Source organism: Corythoichthys intestinalis, chromosome 14 (genome assembly GCF_030265065.1).
Source record: "Corythoichthys intestinalis isolate RoL2023-P3 chromosome 14, ASM3026506v1, whole genome shotgun sequence".
NCBI lineage: Eukaryota > Metazoa > Chordata > Actinopteri > Syngnathiformes > Syngnathidae > Corythoichthys > Corythoichthys intestinalis.
Genome location: NC_080408.1, coordinates 41531346 through 41553952, shown reverse-complemented (window position 1 = coordinate 41553952; position 22607 = coordinate 41531346). Strand labels below are relative to the sequence as shown.

Here is a 22607-nt window from a genome sequence, read left to right as displayed (position 1 = left end):
ATATCTGCAGAAATGCGAGGGGTGTACTCACTTTTGTGAGATTCCGTATACTATACAGAATTTTTATCTGCATATTCTATTTCCTCGGGGCTGGAGAGTGAATTAAATGAAGCGCAAAAGCTAATATGAGAAGCAAATGTAGTCACTCAAAGCAATTTCCCTTCAAAATAAATAACACTTGTGTGCATCCATTCACAAGAAGGGAAAAAAGAACAATGTATTCATTTTAGTTATATTTTCCCTCACGTTTTGCCTCATGATGGAGGAGGGGGTGTAATTTTGGGAACGTATTTGCTAATCACAGCTATACAACTAAAACCTATGTGAATATTATTATATACTAAAGTGCTGTGGAATGCTTCTGGAGAATACTAATGAGCAGCTTCAGAGCTTGATTCATTGCTGGAATATGTTTAAAACCAGCTTTCTATTGGTGTCAATGTTCAAAGAAAAACAAACAAACTGTGCCAGTACAACATGAACGGTATGGATATTTCATCAATGTCCAACCACTCCCTTCCTTATTTCACAGCTGGACACAGCAGTGCATATATTCCGATAATTAAAATACAACAGGTCCTTGTGTGAAATGCAAATCATCAACACCCACATCTCTCTCGCTCTTTTCTCTCTTTGATGCGACATGTTTGAAATACATCATTCCTCGGCTGTCGTTACAAAACCTTGCAATCCAAAGATGCCGCTCTACATAAGCCATCCCGCAGAATGTGCTTTCATATCATATGTATGAATACAAATGGTGATATTAAGTCAATTGGGGTCAAGTGGGAAAAGTATTGAGATCTGCTGGTTTAAAGGAATTAGAAAGCATAAAATGTTACCATCCTCTATTTGAATGCAAAACAACATCAGATCATCTTGCATTATTAAATCAGACTACACGCAAGCCTTTACAAAGATGGAAATGCAGTTTATGTTTGTTTGGTGTAACAATCAGTCTTTTAACATTTCAGTGACATGATTTAGGTCCATAAGAGTGAAAATATTTGAAGCGGTGCACAGAGCAGTTCTGCAAACAATTCTAATAGCACCAAATATAACACAGCAAACTTACCTTTTTAAAGGCATCCTGTTTAACTGATCCTTAAAACCAAGGGCATAGATTTGGTCTCAACATTGGGTGAACGGGGGTCAGGGCTACTTTTCTCACAAATATGAACCTAATTATACAGGCTACATAATCAATGCAAAAAAAATCTGTATTGACTTGTACTAACCCTCATATGTATTGGTCAAGGGCGTAGGTTTGGTCTCAACATTGGATTGCATGTGCACTTTTTGCTAGGGATGGGACATTAATAAGACCAAACAGATTGGGTGAACGGGAGTAAGGGCTACCTTTATCACAAATATCAACCTAATTAATTGATATGAGGAATCAGAGGTGCTCAATTCATCGATCACGGTCGATAGGTCGATCGTAACGCTAGTGTTGGTAGCTTGCGGCATCCATTAATATACAATGCCTTGCAAAAGTATTCGGCCCCCTTGAACCTTGCAACCTTTCGCCACATTTCAGGCTTCAAACATAAAGATATAAAATTTTCATTTTTTGTCAAGAATCAACAACAAGTGGGACACAATCTTGAAGTGGAACAAAATTTATTGGATAATTTAAACTTTTTTAACAAATAAAAAACTGAAAAGCGGGGCATGCAATATTATTCGGCCCCCTTGCGTTAATACTTTGTAGCGCCACCTTTTGCTCCAATTACAGCTGCAAGTCGCTTGGGGTATGTTTCTATCAGTTTTGCACATCGAGAGACTGACATTCTTGCCCATTCTTCCTTGCAAAACAGCTCGAGCTCAGTGAGGTTGGATGGAGAGTGTTTTTGAACAGCAGTCTTCAGCTCTTTCCACAGATTCTCGATTGGATTCAGGTCTGGACTTTGATTTGGCCATTCTAACACCTGGATACGTTTATTTTTGAATCATTCCATTGTAGATTTGGCTTTATGTTTTGGATCATTGTCCTGTTGGAAGATAAATCTCCATCCCAGTCTCAGGTCTTGTGCAGATACCAACAGGTTTTCATCCAGAATGTTCCTGTATTTGGCTGCATCCATCTTCCCGTCAATTTTAACCATCTTCCCTGTCCCTGCTGAAGAAAAGCAGGCCCAAACCATGATGCTGCCACCACCATGTTTGACAGTGGGGATGGTGTATTCAGGGTGATGAGCTGTGTTGCTTTTACGCCAAACATATCGTTTTGCATTGTGGCCAAAAAGTTCAATTTTGGTTTCATCTGACCAGAGCACCTTCTTCCACATGTTTGGTGTGTCTCCCAGGTGGCTTGTGGCAAACTTTAAACGAGACTTTTTATGGATATCTTTGAGAAATGGCTTTCTTCTTGCCACTCTTCCATAAAGGCCAGATTTGTGCAGTGTACGACTGATTGTTGTCCTATGGACAGACTCTCCCACCTCAGCTGTAGATCTCTGCAGTTCATCCAGAGTGATCATGGGCCTCTTGGCTGCATCTCTGATCAGTTTTCTCCTTGTTTGAGAAGAAAGTTTGGAAGGACGGCCGGGTCTTGGTAGATTTGCAGTGGTCTGATGCTCCTTCCATTTCAATATGATGGCTTGCACAGTGCTCCTTGAGATGTTTAAAGCTTGGGAAATATTTTTGTATCCAAATCCGGCTTTAAACTTCTCCACAACAGTATCTCGGACCTGCCTGGTGTGTTCCTTGGTTTTCATAATGCTCTCTGCACTTTAAACAGAACCCTGAGACTATCACAGAGCAGGTGCATTTATACGGAGACTTGATTACACACAGGTGGATTCTATTTATCATCATCGGTCATTTAGGACAACATTGGATCATTCAGAGATCCTCACTGAACTTCTGGAGTGAGTTTGCTGCACTGAAAGTAAAGGGGCCGAATAATATTGCACGCCCCACTTTTCAGTTTTTTATTTGTTAAAAAAGTTTAAATTATCCAATAAATGTTGTTCCACTTCACGATTGTGTCCCACTTGTTGTTGATTCTTGACAAAAAAATTAAATTTCATATCTTTATGTTTGAAGCCTGAAATGTGGCGAAAGGTTGCAAGATTCAAGGGGGCCGAATACTTTTGCAAGGCACTGTACATACTGTATATTTTTTATGTACATAGTAAGTTATGATTATGTTGTGTGTAAGTTGAGTTGTGTGGGTAACATATGAGGTTATGCAGCACCAGTCTCTCTCTCTAAGCAGCTTTTTGCTCACCTTTTTCTGGTTCTGTAGTTTCCAGCAAAGTTCACTACATTTCTTACAGTTTAATTAACATTAACAGTAGAAAATACAAACACAAGGCCACTTCTCTCTAAGCAGCTTCCTACTTGAGTTTTGCAGGTTAGCAAGTTCACACAGTTTAATGTTATGCTAACTCTGATGCAGGTCGGACTTTCAGTAGCAAAATTATTGGTGTGTTTCCCACTTCGACAACATTGGCGTCTTTTTAAATAACTTACTGTGGCTGCTGCTGTTAAAAACAAAAAACTTCTTATATTCCTCCTCTTCGAAGGGGGCGGAGGAGGCAGCATGTTGTCGACATGTATTTCTTTCGGGGTGGTGTGAGTGTGAGCGTGCATGTATTCGCCAGGGCTGGATCAAGTTATCAGCCAATCAAACATGCGTTTGGGGGGGAGGGGCTGGGATGGACCGGCAAATTCAGAATGTGAAAAGGGCTAAATGTAAGTTTAAACATAATGAAAATATTTCACTTAATAATGGTAGGGTCAATTCTATCCTTACAACATATGGGAAGACGATCGATAACGGAACACATTATGTAATGCATATAAAATTGCTTAAAAGTTGGTAGGGAAAATTTGAGCATCCTGAAAAGTTGGTAGTGTTATGTCCCTGCCGTCCCTATGCAAACCTACGCCCTTGGTATTGGTTCAGGGAATTCATCGTTCAATTCGAACCTTTCTTTTCAAAAACTACTAAGGATACATTTGGAAAACTTCCAGAATAAATGTCTGGATTTTATTAGCAAATATTTGAAAATAACTTATAATAATATAAATTATATTAACATACACTATAAATACACACTTGTTAATAAGGAATGCTAAAAATACTCATTTGGCTTAAGACCAGTGGCCTATACTACGAAGCCGGTTTTCTGGCTTAGCAGGGTAACTTCGAGAGTAACTTTATCACGTGCGACGTAAGTTCGCGGCTATGCGAGACTACGAAAGGTGGATATGTTGGAACTGAGAAGTGTTGCCATGGCAACACACGCCACACGCCAAACCTGGTCGTGTCAGAGTTAGATCTTGCTTAACATCAGGATTCCAATTAACCACGCTCTATTTAAACAGCACTCCTCCGCGGACGTGTCCTCCTGACAATGACAGCGTACTTGGACGACCCATACGACATTGGCGCGCGGATTGTGAGGGGCTCTCTCCGGAGGGCACGGGTATTTCGGGACCGCCAGAATCCGCTGGCGTACCCGGAAGATGTTCATCATGAAAGATATAGATTTTCAGCTGAGGGAATTCTTTACCTGTGCCAACTGATCTAGGCAGCAGATGTCACTAATGTAACCCGCCGAGTCAGGCCCTCACAACCGCGCAGATTGTGTGTGCCTGTCCGTGCGCTCTTTCGCCAGGGACAATATATGTATTCCATCGGTGATGCTGAATATCTGCGTAAGAACACTGTATGCCGTGCGATTCGGAGTGGGATATGGAAACGCTTCAAATTGATGCATTTATAATAATCATAGAAATATGTAGACTATTTAAACATTGAGAAAACTTGCGTTTTTTTCTGCCAACTGGAGGAGATTAAATTAAATGTCAAATCCACTGATAGGACAGACGCACAAATATAAAAGATATAAATGTTTATTGAATATGCATCTTACAGTCTTGTTTAACTGTGAAAAATCGTTACAAAAGACGGGCTTTTATTTACGCAACAACGCATGGCATCCCCGCATTTCCTTCTTCTCCTGAGTCCTCACAAATATAACATAATTTTTTTTTTGGGGGGGGGGGGGGGGGGTTGTCGGGCTCGGGCCTGCAAATCAAGTTTATTGATCGGACTCGGGTCGGGTCGGGCTGGATTTTTTAGGCCCAAACTAAAAAAAAGAACATACGTATTCGTACAGTCAAAGGGACTAAACATACAATCATCCTGTTTCGTGTGGTGATGCGTGACAATTATTTCTTACTGTTAATGTACCAAATCTTATTTTATTGTCCTGACAGCAGGCTTTATTTCTTTTCATGGACATAAGTAAACTGGCATATTGACGCATTCACAAATCACACGATCTGTAAATTCGCTGTCAACCGACCCGTTGCGCTCTACTCGCCGAAGCGGTGTTGGATTTCGCGGTGAGGGTGGATTTTAATTCCTCATAATTCCGCATGATCATCGCGCATTCCTCCTCCGTGAAGTAAGGTGCCCGTGCCATCGTCACAAGTAGTGTTTGACTCTGGTCACCGCCCCCTTTTATGTGAACACGCAGTAACTCTGACTGGGTTGACACAGGTTCGACTAATCAACCTCATAATCAGCGTCGTAGTACCGATTGACCACAAACTAGACAACCAGGTTTTGTCAACTCCGGTTACCCGCTGGTAAACTGGATTACTTCTGGGGAGTTTGAACTCGGTTCGTAGTATAGGCCACTGCATTCAACATTGTTTGTCTAAATAAATAAATATAACAACAACAACAACAAAAGTCTTGAGCATATTACAAAAATTAATGGAAATGGAGCCCTTCTTCGGGTAAAACATGTCTATTTTTGTCCACAAGTACAGATAAACGCATCAAAAAAATGAAAACTTTTAACCTCAATTATGATTAATGTATGATTGTTTGGGCAAAAAATGTCTGCTTAGGCTAGAAATAAAAATAGTTTAAAATAACGTAGAAAATAAATAAATACGTTTTATATAAATGCAAGTCATCAGCCAATCAAACGTGCCTTTGAGTGGGGAAAAAAATGGACCGGCACATTCAGCAACTGAAAAAGGGTAAATGTAGGGTCTGAATATCATGAAAATAATTCACTTGATAATGTCAGTTCGATCTGTACAACATATGGGAAGACAATCTAAATGACCTATATAAATGAACTTGTTATATGATGCAAATAAGGTTGCTTAAAAGTTGGTGAGGACAATTTAAGCATCCTGAAAAGTTGGTAGTGTTGTGTCCCAACGTCCTTGCTTAAAACAGATCTTAAGATTGCCAGACATCTACATTAGTTCAAAACAGAGGAGCATTCTGAGAGAGCAGATCTCCACCAAAGCTGCCAAATTCAGTTTGGTTCTGTGGCTTTTACATTTTGACCCCAAAGTTATTCAATCAGCATTTCTGTCATATTAAAAATATACAGCACCGTGCAAGTTGGAAAATAATGCCTTTATTCATTCTTGAGTTATCTTGAACACAAATATACAGACAAATGCAATTTTGTTACTTTTGACCTCATGACTTCAACATTTAATCTCATCTTTCATTTCATATCACAAAAAATATCCTGCAAATTTCATAATAATCCCTTCACAATGGTTAAATGTAATGAAGCAAAAGTATTTAAGTACATTTTTGTACATCTGTACTTTACTTGAGTACAAGTATAAAGTGGTACTTTTTATTTTTACTTCACTACATTTTACAGCACGTATCTGTACTTTTAACTCCACTACTTTTCAAATTGTCACCTGCATTACATGTTACTTTTGTTTGTTTTCTTTTTTTTTCTCATTGCAAATTGATAGTTTCATTTCCATGCACGCCAGACCCACTTAGAGTGTTCGTTGCCAAAAAGGTCAATCTTGGTCTCCCAGGCTCTCCCAGTCTTCCACTGGGACCTCTGGTCAGATGAGACCAAGATTGACCTTTTTGGAAACAAACCCTCTAAGTGGGTCTGGCGTACCACGAAAGATGCGCATGCTGAAAAGCACCCCATACCCACTGTGAAGTATGGGGGTGGGTCATTGATGCTGTTGGGCTGTTTCGCTTCCAAAGGCCCTGGGAACCTTGTTAGGGTGCATGACATCATGAATGCTTTGAAATACCAGGACAGGGGTGCCAATAATTATGGAGGGCACTGTACATATACATATGTATATACAATATATACTGTATGTATATTGCATTTTTGCATCGGGAGAAAATACTTTCACTTTTTACATCTAAAGTTAATTTAATGCAAGTCCTTTTGGACTTTTGAGTATTTTTTTCTTAGATGCTTGTACTTTTACTTAAGTAGTTTTTGTACCTGTATCTGTACTTTTACTTAAGTTAAAAAAAAAAAAAAAAAGGTACTTCATCCACTACCTTCATTCGATCTTGGGTTCGGGTTATCTTGAACACAAACCTTTAAACCCAAATGTAATACTCAATGAATACATTTTCTATCGTGTTTGTAAATACGTTATGAAATAATTGGTTTGTTTGTAAATATAGGTTGAAGGTCAGCCCTGACTTATAAGTTCATTTTAAAATTACCCTTAACACAACGATGCCCTTTTCTCAAAAAATGTGAACGTGTAAACATCAAATGTGGTCAGTTAACGTATTTAATACAAAAAAAGTAATAATGTATCTTAGTTCATCTATTTTATAGTGAACAATGAAATACTCTTCCATTAGATAGCAGAATGCACTTTTGCAATGACAGATGTACCTTGGCGCCCCCTCACGACCAAATGCGGAATATGAGTTATTATAAAAGGCTTGGGATGTCGTGAGCGTCACTTGAGAAGAGAGGAGAGACAGGAGAGAGGAGGCCACTATAAGATGTGTAAATGATCCTAGTTAGGCAGTCGATTAGGAATTACATATTTGCCGTCATTTATTTAAAACAAAATAAGGACTATGGAGATTTTCTGCCCACTGAGGCACATTGGGGAAATGAATCTTTCTAAAGAAGAGAATGTGGTTGTCACTGACAAGTTGCGTTAAGTGTCTCACAGATCCAGCCATGCAGAGCAACAGCAGCGCTCTGGAACTGGCACCCCTGGATGTGCTGAGCGCATGCGGGGGAGAGGAGGATGAGCGTGAACTCTCCAAACTGATCAACCCAAACGGAGTGGGATCCAACTTGGCCACCTTGAACCTGTCCCTTAACTGCTGGATCCACATCCTCTCCAAGGAATCCTCAGTGGATCTGCATGGGGACAGTGGCAACACAGCGGTGAGTTTGTTTAAATAAGTGTATTATTGACATTATGATTTTAATCAAGGTGGCAAATTTCACACATTGTGAACAAGTGACGGCAACTATGGCGTCTTTTTGTCTCGTTCTCGTCTCGTGAGATGAAAACTGGCATTCGCCTCGTTATGTTTTAGTTTCCAAAACACGTTTTATGCTCGTTATTGTCTCGTTATCATCATTAAAAAAAAGTGTTGACGAAATATTTTCATTGTCATCGTTGACGACAACAACACTCATCAAAACATGTAACAAATACATGTAAAGATTATTGCACAAAAAACATGATAGTTGTGAATAATGTAAAACACAAAGAATTATACACCCACCTAAAGCTTTCGGAACACCTCATGGCCCGATGGACGAATGAAAATGCTCGGATTCACAATATTTTCCCCATGGAGGCATGTCATAACCTGAAAATTCCATTTGTAAAGACGTTCGTAAGCAGAGGTACCACTGTATATGCACATATACGCATTTATAGACATACATTGTAAACTTGTCAACGGAACAAATTAAATGTAGTCAAGGAACTACTGTATATTGAAATGTTTTGTTAAATTATATTTTGTTGTTTGTGTTGCTTTGGTTCTTAAGGTGCGAATCCTCATCGCTCTTGTCTACCTCGTGGTGTGTGTCCTGGGCCTTGCGGGTAACCTCCTGGCACTTTTCCTGCTGCATTTCCGTCGCCGAAGTCACCAGCACTCCTCTATCGACTGTTTCGTGATGAGCCTTGCCCTTACTGACCTCCAGTTCGTTCTCACCTTGCCCTTCTGGGCCGTGGACACAGTACTGGACTTCCGCTGGCCCTTCGGCAGGGTCATGTGTAAGATCGTGAGCTCGGTCAGCACCATGAACATGTATGCCAGTGTGTTCTTCCTCACCGCCATGAGTGTGACACGCTACCACTCGCTAGTCACCTCTTTGAAACTCGCCAACCCAAGGAAGGCCGCTACTGGAGCCAAGTGGGTCAGTTTGGGTATTTGGGTGGTCTCGCTGGTGGCCACGCTGCCTCATTCAATCTACTCTACCACTGTTCAGGTTTGTTGATCTACAGTATCTAGCATCGATCTATCAAGCGTAAGTAAAGTTACAGTACTCAGATTCAGTACAAGAACAGATACTTGTGTAAAAACCAAAAAGTCTGGTAAAAGTAATTAAAATGTATAGACTCATGGAAGCCCAAAAGAATCTTAACTAAAAACTAGAGCTGTCAAACGATTAACATTTTTAATCGAGTTAAAAATGTTAAAAATTAATTAATCGCAATTAATCGCAATTCAAACCATCTATAAAATATGCCATATTTTTCTGTAAATTATTGTTGGAATGGAGAGGGCACACTGAAATATTACCACAATTATTTTGAATGAAAGGCACACACAGTCATAGTAACAAAAATTAAATATAGTGTATTAATTTGATAGTATACTACTATATGCATATAGCGGAAAACACTCAGGTGACTTGAAGTTCCGTTCTGAGACCCCCAATTTAGCCAACTTTCAAATTGTCCGATATAATGTGTGATACATCATTGGAAAGCTTAAAATCTCAATGTTCTGGAGGAAGAAACATTTTGAACAGGAGGGCATTTAAAAAAAAAATATATATATATATATATATATATATATATATATATATATAATATTGAACAGCAAAACCCTAGGTTGGTGAGAGCAGAATTACACACGTCATGACTTTAAGGAGATATTATCGAGTACTTACCTTGTTTCGATCCAAAAACTCCATGCAGCATGTATCACTGAGCTGGATTGTTGGGGGATTTTATGGGTGAAACATGGTAATATAACAAGTGTCACGATGTAGAAATCGCAGACATCAAGGAGTGGTCGAGATTTTCTTTTTCATGTATTTACCCTTTTAAACGTTTTTTTTTCTATTTTTTTGTTTGGAACGATTATCATCTAACATATCGGAGAAAATGCGACAGTAACAAAAAGAATACAATTAAGCGATAGTTATGAGGTAGATATCCTGACTTTTTTACGGACGCCATTTTTTTCATTGGTACCTACTGTAATTTGTTTAAAATATGTGAGTGAATAATTTTTTTAAGTCGTTTTTTTTTTTTTAAACGAAATATGAGACATCAATTAATGATTCTAAGTTAAAAACGACAGACATTTTGAATAATAAATATAATTACCTTCGTTTTATGGCTCGGTTGAAACAAAAGCGGTTGCGCGACGTCTGTAAACGGGGGTCTTCTGGGTAAAACGGACAAATTAAAAATAGTCCGGGGGCCTAATGCGCCATGAATCTGCTATGGCAGCATATAGACATATTGTTCTGTCAAACACAACAGTTGTTTTGGCTTAAAATACAGCAGTTTCTTTAAAAGAGGAGTGCAAGAGCAAAAACTGCTTTTTCATTCTTGTCTGTGTTTTCTGCCATATACACAAGACTTTATAATATAAGGTAACTAACATTAGTCCAGTCATGGATTATAGTAAGCAGGCTAGTGATGTGTTTCCATCTATATTTTTATTACGTTATGTATGTATTAGGGATGTCAAAATTATCGCGTTAACGGGCGTTAATTAATTTTTTAAATTAATCACGTTAAAATATTTGACGCAATTAACGCAGATGCCCCGCTCAGAGAGTTTTAAATGACAGTACACATTGAAACGCTCACTTGTTGTGTTTTATGGAGTTTTGCCGCCCTCTGCTGGCGCTTGGGTGTGACTGATTTTATAGGCATCCATGAGCATTGAGTAAGTAATTATTGACATCAACAATGGCGGGCTACTAGTTTATTTTTTGATTAAAAATTTTGAAAATTTTATTAAAACGAAAACATTAAGAGGGGTTTTAATATAAAATTGAACAACATTTTTCTATTAAGAACTACAAGTCTTTCTATCCATGGATCGCTTTAACAGAATGTTAATAATGTTAATGCCATCTTGTTGATTTATTGTTATAATAAACAAATAGTCCTTATGTACCGTATGTTGAATGTATATATCCATCTTGTGTCTTATCTTTCCATTCCAACAATAATTTACAGAAAAATATGGCATATTTTATAGATGGTTTGAATTGCGATTAATTGCGATTAATTACGATTAATTAATTTTTAAGCTGTAATTAACTCGATTAAAAATTTTAATCGTTTGACAGCCCTAGTATGTATTTATATATATTATATGTTTAGTTTGTTTTTAATGCTAATAAATACAATCTACATGCTGTGCACAGAGATGTCGAGATCGACAGCTTTCGGGAGCAGCAGCAGAGTAGATTAAAAACGTGAAGTACGTGGGGAAAAACTTAATGATGCACGTTGAGACGACGCACATAAAGGCAACTTCAATTTTAAAAAATCGTTTGAAAGTTGTATGGATTTACAATCTGCTAGCTTGTCGTTTCTTGTTGTCTTCCAAAATTACACCTGGGTGATGGCACTTCAAGTGTTCGTTCATAGTCGACGTGCTACTGTGGTATGAGAGCTCAGCTTAGCAAAGAGTACAGACAGTGGCACCCTCCATATTTTCCTTGAAATAATTTCAGGCTCTGGCCATTCTGGTCCGCTCTTTCTTTCACCGCTTGCATCGTGAGCGCCCGCCATCCTAAACATTTTTTTTTTTTTTTTAAACCCGTCATTACCCGTCGACGGTATGTTTTGCCCGTCGATGCATTTACGTCATCGATGACGTCGCCTAGTCGGGAGAGCTCTAGTCATAAATGTATTAGCAGCTAATCATCACGGATTTGCATTGTTGCAAACATGTTTGTTACTAAGGACGAAGTTGTTTGTTTCATTTATATTTTTTAGTTTCATTCTTTAACTTATGATGTTAGGGTCAACGGCAAAATAAAGTTAAAAAAAATCATACCGATGTCCTGCATCGTCATTTGGGAGTTTAGCTCGCGGTATAGCCAGGACTGAGCCGTAGCGTCCTCGTGAGGCCAGTACAGCTACGCTCAAGTGAAGCCAGTAAATGGTATCGGCGCCCTATTTGTTGGTACTCGCCGATACCACCAATTCGAGCCGGATCGGCAGCCCCAGCTGATACTGGTATCTGTGCAACATTAGTATTTACCATAATCATGACACCAAATGAAGGCAGCACCAGTCCAGTTAATTACCAGTAAGTGACTCCACCAAGGCTACCGCTGTCAGTAATTATGTTCATAACATTTATCGGCATATTTTAAAGTTGCAATCAAGAAGTCGAAGGGATCTGTTCAGCTGGGGATCTCATTTTTGCCTCTCTGATTTCATCAGATGATTGGTTCTGCTGGCTTCATTAAGCCATTGTCTTCAACTCTCGCTAGAGAGGTTTGCAGTCAGGTTGTAGGGAATTAGGATGAGAATAAGCATTTCCAATTCTGTTGCCATGATCCTTTGTCAGAAAAGGCTGCAGTCATGCGTGAGGGAAGAAGTGAGCAGGTGAACAACTGGTGCAGCGTCAGCAGGAATGCAGATTCACTATCAGTTCGTCAGGGTTTAGAGCCAAAAGGTTGACCTCTCGATTTAATGCCTCCGGTCAGGATCCTTTGGTCATGACCGAAAGAACAACATCATTGCTCCAATTGACCACAATGGTGAGAACTGAGAAGCTTTGTCATCAGAGAGGATCTCAGGCTACTGTTGCTACTCCATGGTGATGTGTTCTTGGATTGTACCATGGGTAAGACCGAGGACACGCTGGATGGTTCATGAAAGTCCAAGCACTTTTTAAGTACACTACCAGAAACGATTTATTGGTAGTCTTTGACATTGGGAATGTAATTTAAATCAAATTATACGTCATAGTACAAACAGATATATGCATCATTAGAGATTTAGGTCACCCACACCTTTTGTGTTCACAGGTGTCCGCTGACGATGAGCTCTGCCTTGTGAGGTTTTCTGAATCAGATTCCGGTCACTTGGATCCTCAAGTACTCCTTGGGCTCTATCAAATGCAAAAAGTGCTTCTGGGATTTATATTCCCTTTGATAATCATCAGTGTGTGCTATCTCCTCCTCCTAAGATTCATCTTGAGCAGAAGCCTCGTGGGCAGCATGATAGGTGGCAGCACGGCAGAGCCGTCCGAATACGAGCGAGGTCGCCACCGCCGTCGTTCCAGAGTTACCCGCTCAGTCACCATTGTAGTTCTGTCCTTCTTTATCTGCTGGTTACCCAACCAGGCTCTGACCTTGTGGGGCGTATTGATCAAGTTTGACCTGGTGCCCTTCAGCAAAGCCTTTTACAACGCGCAGGCCTACGCATTCCCCTTGACCGTCTGCTTGGCCCAAGCAAACAGCTGCCTCAACCCAGTACTCTACTGTCTGATCCGCCAGGAATACCGCACTGGACTCAAGGAGCTTCTGCTCCGAGTGTCCCTCCCAATCCGAAACATTTTTACCCATGTTCTGAGGGGAAGGAGGGTGGAGGTGGCTCCCACCAGCTTGGTCATGATACACAAAGAAAATATGTGATTTAGAAAGTTGATTCTAATTGGATTCAGCAAACCCTGGCTTTTCCAAAGCGATATGGTCGAAGCCATGTCGAGAATAGTGAAAACACGCAAGTAATTGTCATCCCTGCTTAGATGTTTTCAAATATAAAATCAATTATATATATTGGATATAAATCGGTTCTTTAACTCAAGATGCACTTCATTGTGCAGTGGTGCTTTGAGGTACGAGCTAAACTTGTTCCATCACCACGCTCGTAACTCAAAACACTTGTAACTTGAATCATCTTTCCGCAGAATTGCCATCAGCGGACTCAAGATTCATCGGCTAATTCAATGAAGTCAATTTATTGTGTTAGCATTGTTGGTCAGCATTAAGCTAAGCGGATTTAAAGCTATGAGATTGTTGTTGAAATGTGTAAATTTTTTTGGTTTTTTTTTTATGTTTAGTTTGATTGTACGCTTCCACTGCGAGTGTTATTATAAAGCTTGAAGCCTGTGTCAAATTGCTGTTTGTTGTACAGTTGAGTTTGCAGCCATTGCCTAGCATTTGTATATCAAATTATTGTTTTCAAATCAGAAAAAAATCTCAAGTTAACGCTGTAATTCTGAGACCCTAATACCAAAGTTTCCTAGTTTTACACTGTCTTGAATCACAAAAATTCGTGAGTCGATGATGACCCCAAAAGTTAATTCCATAAAGATCCCACGAGATTGTGCCAAAGTTACATTTTCTGACATGGCTTTGGCCTTAGTGAATTTTCCAATGAATAGCTCCATAGAAAAATTCCTCAATTTGTGAATAGGGAACGACAAACAAGGAAGGGTTCACTCTTCCTTGATGTTCCTTTTGATCGTTTTGTGTACAATATAATTTTTAACTCTCAAGACGGACATCCTTGCCACGTATTTTTGTGTTGCTATGCACAATTCACCAATGTTTTCAATAAACACGTACAAGTATGATCAATTCTTAATCAAGTAATGCAATCCTTTTTGTTCTCTGTCCAATCAAGCAAAATCCACTTGTATGGTCGATTTAGTTTTTTTCTAATTTTTACATTAAATGTGGACGCAAGAACGCCTGATGAAATTTCCCTCCTTTACCTCAGCAAGCTGGACTGCGGAAAAAAAACAGTCAGCCCCATTTATGCCTCTCTGTGTGCGTATCACTGTGATTTAGTGCTGTGAAAACATACTGGTGTATATTTATTGTGACATTAAATAAAAGCACAGGACAAAAGAGTGCTGTGATGAAAAGCAATCTCACCAAATGATTTAGGGTAAAAAAGGCCCGCCTGTTGCGTAAAAGCCATTCTGGAATATTTTTGCCCTTTTGCAACCTTTCAAGTCTGAACGTAGATATTTGTCTATAGTTGCTCAATGATCGAGGATGACACGTGAATACCAGCTAGACATATACATCCTGCCGGGTGCTTCTTCTTTGTGTGCATTATGGTTATAATTAACTTCACAAACTAAAATGACGTTATCTAAGGGTCCTTCTTTACAACTGTGAGGTGGTCATTTAAAAAATAAAAATAAAAATTGATCATCATTGACAGGTACAGTGAAAATAAAGTTACCACATTTCTGTTCGGACACTTAAAACTCTGATTAAAAAAACAACAACATTAAAAAAAAAAAAAAAAAAACATGACACAAACACATACACACACATAAAAAAAAAAAAAAATCACACCACTTTGCACCACTACTGTACGATACATCTAAACAAACAAAATGAAACAAATATTTTATATAATTAATCAGAACGTTTGGGGTTCGTTATAGATACTCTAAATTATGGCAGATGTGTGTTGTTGACTTTAATTTAATGTTTGAACGCGAGTGATTATTTCAAAACCCAGCTCCAGGCCAAATGATAAGAGGTTGTGTACAATTATGCTTTCACTTCCCTCTGGAAACTATTTTATTGTAATATTTTTCCTTTTCCTTTTCTTCATATCAGAAAAAAACAGCATTTAACACAAGTACATGGAGCATGCCAAAGCAACAGGTGGTGCTATTCCTAGATTCGTGAGGAAAAGTGGCATGGAAAATGAATGAATGAATGTATGCAAAGCAGGGCCTGCCCAGCCTATAAACAGACTATGCAGCTGCTTAGGGCCCCTGACCACCAGGGGGCCCCCAATCTGGCAATTGTTTGTGTTCCATTTTGTTTACAACAGTTTGCTTTATTTGACTTTTGTGAGTTTTGAGACTTGATTAAAAGCTTAAAAAAAGTTCTTCCTTAACTTTTCTTTCCTCTTTTAGAAAAAGGTTTGGCACTATCTACTGTAAGTACTGACAATCATTTGGGGTGAGAAGTTTGAAGTATGCAGTGCAACAAAATCTGATGAATGTACAAAATATGGACGTATGGGTTGGATTGCATGTATGGGTTTCACAGTACACTGTGACGAAATGGTGGGCCAAAAATATTTGCATTATTTTGCTTAGGGCCCCCAAATGGCCTGGGCCGGCCCTGATGCAAAGCACTGGGTAAGACAGGAAGAAACGTATTCACAGATACCGGCGTAATACAATGAAGACAATATTTACAATATCTAGGGAATAATATGTTGACCATTTAGCATAATTTTAAATAAACGAGGAAAATTCACATTTAGAAAAGATGTTACTGTGTGATACCTGATAAAAGGAGACATGGCAGACTGTATCCAAGATGTTAACTATTTTTTTGCCTGTGAGATCCAGTGAGGAAAATAAGTATTTGAACACCCAGTGATTTTGCAAGTTCTCCCACTTGGAAATGATGGGCAGGTTTGAAATTTTCATGTAGGGTCTTGTCCACTGTGAGACACAATCTAAAAAAAAAAAAATCCAGGAATCACAGTGTATGATTTTTTAACAATTTATTTGTATTATACAGCTGCAAATAAGTATTTGAACGTCTCAAATCAAAATCAATGTCAATATTTGGTACAGTAGTTTTGTTTAAAATTACAGAGGTCAAACATTTCCTTTAACTTTCACCAGGTTTGCACACAGTGTAGCAGGGATTCTGCACCACTGCTTCACACAGATTTTCTCTAGATCAATCAGGTTTCTGGACTGTCAATGAGAAACACAAGTTTGCGCTTCCTCCAAAGATTTTTTATTGGGTTTAGGTCTGGAGACTGGCTAGGCCCCCCAGAACCTTGATATGCTTTTTTTGAAGCCACTCCTTTGCTATTCTGGCTGTCTGCTTCGGGCCATTGTCTTGTTGGAAGACCCAGTCCCGATCAATTTTCAATGCTCTAACTGAGGGAAGGAGGTTATTCCCCAAAATATCACAATACATGGCCCTGGTCATCCTCTCCTTAATACAATGCAGTCATCCAGTCCCATGTGCAGAAATACACCCCCAAAGCATGATGCCCCCACCAATATGTTTCACAGTCGGGATGGTGTTCTTGGGTTCTTGTTCATTCTTCTTCCTCCAAACACTATGAGTGGAATTAAAACCAAATAGTTCCATTTTGATCTCATATGACCACAGGTCTTTCTCCCATGATTCCTCTGGATCATTCAAATGGTCATTGGCAAACTTAAAACAGGCCTGGACATGTGCTAGTTTAAGCAGGGGAACCTTCCGTGCCATGCATGATTTTAAACCATGATGTATTACCAACAGTAACCTTGGAAACGGTGGTCCCAGCTCCTTTCAGGTCATTCACCAGCTCCTCCTGTGTAGTTCTTGGCCGATTCATCACAATTCTTAGGCTCATTGCGACCCTACGACAGGGGTAGCCAACGTCGGTCCTCGAGGGCCCTACGTTTTCCATGTCTCCCTCCTCAAACACACTTGACTCAAATAATCAGGATCGTTATCAGACTCCTGCAGAGCTTACTAATGAGCTGATCATTTGATTCAGGTGTTTTAAAGGAGGGAGACATGGAAAACAATCTGGATAGGGGCCCTCGAGGACCGGAGATGGCTACCCCTGCCCTACGAGGTAGATCTTGCATGGAGCCCCAGTCCAAGGAAGATTGACAGTAGAGGAGTTCCAAAAAATCGATTACTACATGCATCGCGATTCGACACGTGATGATTCGATTACGATTCATAAAGGTTCAAAAACGATGATTTTCCCTCATAACTTTATAGCAGCCGCTCGTAGCAGAACGGAATTCAAGACATGTCTGCCGCCCGGGCACCGTTAGCGGGCGCACGCACGTTATGATGGATGCTGCGGGTTACTGAGAGAGATTTACTCCTTTTTAAAAGACTGGGGGAAAAATTGTGTATCAGACAGGTGCGCAAGTTATTTTTTAGAGCAAGTGGGGAAGAGAGATAGTTCGTTGCTCCTTGTCTTTTAGATGTCCAGCAGTAGTTTTAAGGCATTTCAATTGAAAAATGTCCTGAGTGTGTTGCTAAGACCCATGTGCATCTATAAGAGGTGAGTACACGAACCCTCTTGTACTGTTTAGCCTTTATTGTTGTTGTTTTTGAGATGTTAATAGTTAGCGCCGAGCGCTAAGCTAATTAGCTAATTCGCTAACGTGTATTTCACATGCAGAATGTGTAAAACCATGATTAAGTACAGCGGTAACACTACAAACATGCGAAATAGTACAGAAATCTGTGAAAACAAAGTATATTGGTTAAAAGAAGTTATTTCTAAAGACACTTTGTTTCCAGAAAATGTGGACTTAATTCCATCTGTGTAAATTTTATTGTATTGTTGCAGAAATAAGTACTCCCTTTAAAATGTTTAATGTTTTTCCACTTTCTTGTAAAATAAATAAATAAAAAGCAGCTTAAGGGAAGATTTTTGTTGTATGGGCATGTTTCCATCGTTCCTGTTGAATCATTAGGATATTATAAATAAATAATGGAAATAAATTTGTTTGGCTACTCTATTAATTAGTAATGTACAATGCACCGATAATCGCGATAATCGTGATCATATTCAATACCATAATCATCGTTCAATAATCGAATCGTAGCACACTGAATCGTAATCTAATCGAATCGTGGGGTGCCTAGGATGGCACACCCCTAATTGACAGTCATGTTTAGCTTCTTCCATTTTCTAATAATTGCTCCAACGATGGATCTGATATCATCAAGCTGCTTGGCAATTGCCCCGTAACTCTTTACTGACTTGTAGAGGTCTAAAATACTTTCTCCGGTGTCTTTGGACATATATTTGGTGTGTATGGTGTGGACAGGTGTTTATATGCAGCTAATCACCTAGAACAGGTAAAAAAAAGTCAGACTCAAAAAGTCCATCTCCATTCCACTTATTTAGGAGAATAAGTGGAGTGGAGGTGGACTTTTTAAAGGTGACTACCAGGTCCTTGAACCTCACAATTCTAGCTAATAGGTGTTCAAATACTTATTTGCAGCAGTACAATACAAATAAATTGTTAAAAAGTCATACATTGTGATTTCTGGATTTTTTTTTTAGAATGTCTCGCAGTGGACAAGCACCTACCATGAAAATTTCAAACCTGCCCATCATTTCTAAGTTGGAGAAAATCGCAGGGTTTTCAAATACTTATTTTCCTCACTGTATTATCGCAGCATCTGGTGTTCATGCAGGGGTGTGTACACATTTATATCCATTTTATGTACATATGTTTGTGCGGACATGCCATGTCCGGACAATGCAAATGACAATGGCAAATAAGTAAAAAGAAGAAAGTGATCAGGATTGATGAGCGAGTTGTGATTGAACTCTTCGATATATAATGGCAAATGATATTAAAATCAAGATGGCAATCGGGAGTCTGCAACCGTAATTCTGTGTAGTAAAGAGCATTGGATGATAGGGGAGACATTTGACTGTGAAATAGTTGAACTTTCCACCTCATATCACTTCATCGTCAGGATCACTGATAAGGTGAGAGCGTATCGTGAGTCATGACTACACATTTTTTTTTTCATTACAACTGCAGACTGATCTAGGGGAAACAGATGGACAAGCAATCATTCTTTTCATTATATAGCACTCGTCCTGTTCTGGTCAGTGTAATTGAACTATACTGATGATCATGATGATATGATTTAATATAAAAGTGACTTCCTCTACAGTTTCTACCCAATGAAAGGAGCATCCCCCAAATGCTCACCTGTTCACAAGCAGCAGTGGGCCAGCTTCATCACTTTGTGAACAACTACATGAGCAAAAACAAAAAAAAGTAAATGGTTTAAAAAAAAAACAATGTTTTTCCATGTGAAAATTATATCACCAACTAAACATGTGAAAATCTGGTATTAATGCTAAATTCAGATGATTTACGGAATTGCCTCCGAAAGGTAGCCTCAAATTTGTCTGCGGGATTCTTGCAAGGTAGCTAAATTGCCTGCTAATGATTTTAAATGGTAGAGAAATTGGAGGTTTTGCAGCTGTGTTAAGTGGCTTTAGGTCATTATTGAGATTCCATGTGAACGAATGATGAGACCATGGTTCGAATAGAAGGTATAGATACCAGGAAATTGGGGATGAATAGCACCAGTTCGAGAGCATATTCCGACATTTTGTGTTCACGTCCATATTTAACTATCTGCTCAAATTTGACTTGTGAACGGAATGAAATTGCGAGAAAGGTTTCCATTCAGATATAAACAAGCCATTTTAAAACACACTGTAAAATATTTGAACACACAAAATATCTCTGTGCTGCCATTGTTACGTGACTTCAGATTTCTTAGTGAAGTTCCATTTATTTGACCAGTGTTCACTAGTAGGGAGGTCAGAAATTTCAGATGTCCTAGTTTAAGACAGCCAATCAGTGTCAAGCATCAAATTTAATGGCCCCGTGTCTGGGAACTTCTATGAAATGCAAAAATGGCCCTGCATTCAAATGCTATTTCTACCATAAAATCACTGTATTTTGAGGGGATTAAACATGATCACTGGCTTATTTTGTGATTAAAACAACAGAAATAATCATCCAAATTACAAATCTGTCCAACATTTCTTCAGAAAAAAAAAAAAACATCCACATAATCAAAAATAATAATTTATGTACAGTTGCGGTCAAAAGTTTACATACACTTGTGAAGAACATAATGTCATGGCTCTCTTGAGTTTCCAGTTATTTCTACAACTCTGATTTTTCTCCGATAGAGTGATTGGAACAGATACTTCTTTGTCACAAAATAACATTCATGAAGTTTGGTTCTTTGATGACTTTATTATGGGTTAACAGAAAAAGTGATCAAATCTGCTGGGTCAAAAATATACATACATGGATCTGAAAAAGCGAATCATTGACTTGAACAAGTCAGGAAAGTCACTTGGAGCCATTTCAAAGCAGCTGCAAGTCCCAAGAGCAACAGTGCAAACAATTGTTTGTAAGTATAAAGTGCATGGCACTGTTTTGTCACTGCCACGATCAGGAAGAAAACACAAGCTATCACCTGCTGCTGAGAAAATTGGTCAGGAGGGTGAAGATTCAACCGAGAATTACCAAAAAGCAGATCTGAAAAGAATTAGAAGCTGCTGGAATACAGGTGTCAGTGTCCACAGTCAAGCGTGTTTTGCATCTCCATGGACTGACAGGCTGCCGTGCAAGAAGGAAGCCCTTGCTCCAAAAGCGGCACTTTAAGGCTCGACTGAAGTTTGCTGCTGATCACATGGACAAAGATGAGACCTTCTGGAGGAAAGTTCTGTGGTCAGACGAAACAAAAATCGAGCTGTTTGGCCACAATGCCCAGCAATATGTTTGGAGGAGAAAAGGTGAGGCCTTTAACCCCAAGTACACCATGCCTACCGTCAAGCACGGTGGTGGTAGTATTATGCTGTGGGGCTGTTTTGCTGCCAATGGAACTGGTGCTTTACAGAGAGTAAATGGGATAATGAAGAAGGAGGATTACCTTCAAATTCTTCAAGATAACCTAACGTCATCAGCCCGAAGATTGAGTCTTGGGCGCAGTTGGGTGTTCCAACAGGACAATGACCCCAAACACACATCAAAAGTAGTAATGGAATGGCTAAATCAGGCTAGAATTAAGGTTTTCGAATGGCCTTCCCAAAGTCCTGACTTAAACCCCATTGAGAACTTGTGGACAATGCTGAAGAAACAAGTCCATGTCAGAAAGCCATCAAATTTAACTGAACTGCACCAATTCTGTCAAGAGGAGTGGTCAAAGATTCAACCAGAAGCTTGCCAGAAGCTTGTGGATGGCTACCAAAAGCGCCTAATTGAAGTGAAAATGGCCAAGGGACATGTTACCAAATATTAGCGCTGCTGTATGTATATTTTTGACCCAGCAGATTTGATCACTTTTTTCTGTTCACCCATAATAAAGTCATAAAAGAACCAAACTTCATGAATGTTTTTGTGACAAAGAAGTATCTGTTCCAATCACTCTATCAGAGAAAAATCAGAGTTGTAGAAATAACTGGAAACTCAAGAGAGCCCTGACATTATGTTCTTCACAAGTGTATGTAAACTTTTGACCACAACTGTAATTGTAGAAGGTTTTAGGAGAACTAACTTCACCCACTTTCCTACATATAAATAATGTACTTTCACTGATAGTTTGTTCATTTGCATAGTATGCCCAGCTCAATTAAAGCAGAGCTCTTCTTGGTATCTTTCACCATCTTATGTTTATCCTTTATCAAGCTAGATGCTTAACACCACAGCAGATTTTCTGACCTTTTTGGCTTAATGCAACTTTGTCTATTTGACAAGGAGCTGCTAGCAAAGCCCTGGCAAATACTACAAAGCTGCTGGCTCAGCACTTCATAGCACGGGTGATGTTGAATTTTTAATGAGCTCTCCTGAGTATTTTTTTTTTTTAGTTTAGACAACTTGTCTCTGACAAATTGACTTGACTTTCACCAAGGCCAAAGCCTTCCCTTTAGAAAACCTAATTCCAAATGAACACTATGCCACCATTGATAAATTTGGGCAAGAGAAGTAAATACTATTATTATTATTATTATTTAAATTTTTTCACCTGTTGATCATTCAATGCCAGCCATCCCAAATAAAATGGAGT

General features: G+C 39.1%; 1 protein-coding gene across 1 annotated transcript; it reads left to right on the top strand.

Moving 5' to 3' along the window:
• Positions 1 to 7761: 7761 nt before the first annotated feature.
• LOC130930456 (relaxin-3 receptor 1-like) lies at positions 7762 to 16985 on the top strand. The gene is made up of 3 exons (XM_057858425.1): positions 7762 to 8183; positions 8802 to 9245; positions 13053 to 16985. Exons 1-3 carry the CDS (start codon positions 7923 to 7925, stop codon positions 13659 to 13661), a joined length of 1314 nt encoding a protein of 437 aa, XP_057714408.1. The 5' UTR covers positions 7762 to 7922; the 3' UTR covers positions 13662 to 16985.
• The last annotated feature ends 5622 nt before the right edge of the window (positions 16986 to 22607 follow it).

Coding starts and splice junctions, on each gene's coding strand:
- LOC130930456 (XM_057858425.1), top strand. CDS start 7,923: ATGTGGTTGTCACTGACAAGTTGCGTTAAGTGTCTCACAGATCCAGCC. Junction 8,184..8,801: donor GGGACAGTGGCAACACAGCG/GTGAGTTTGTTT, acceptor TTGGTTCTTAAG/GTGCGAATCCTCATCGCTCT. Junction 9,246..13,052: donor TCTACTCTACCACTGTTCAG/GTTTGTTGATCT, acceptor TTGTGTTCACAG/GTGTCCGCTGACGATGAGCT.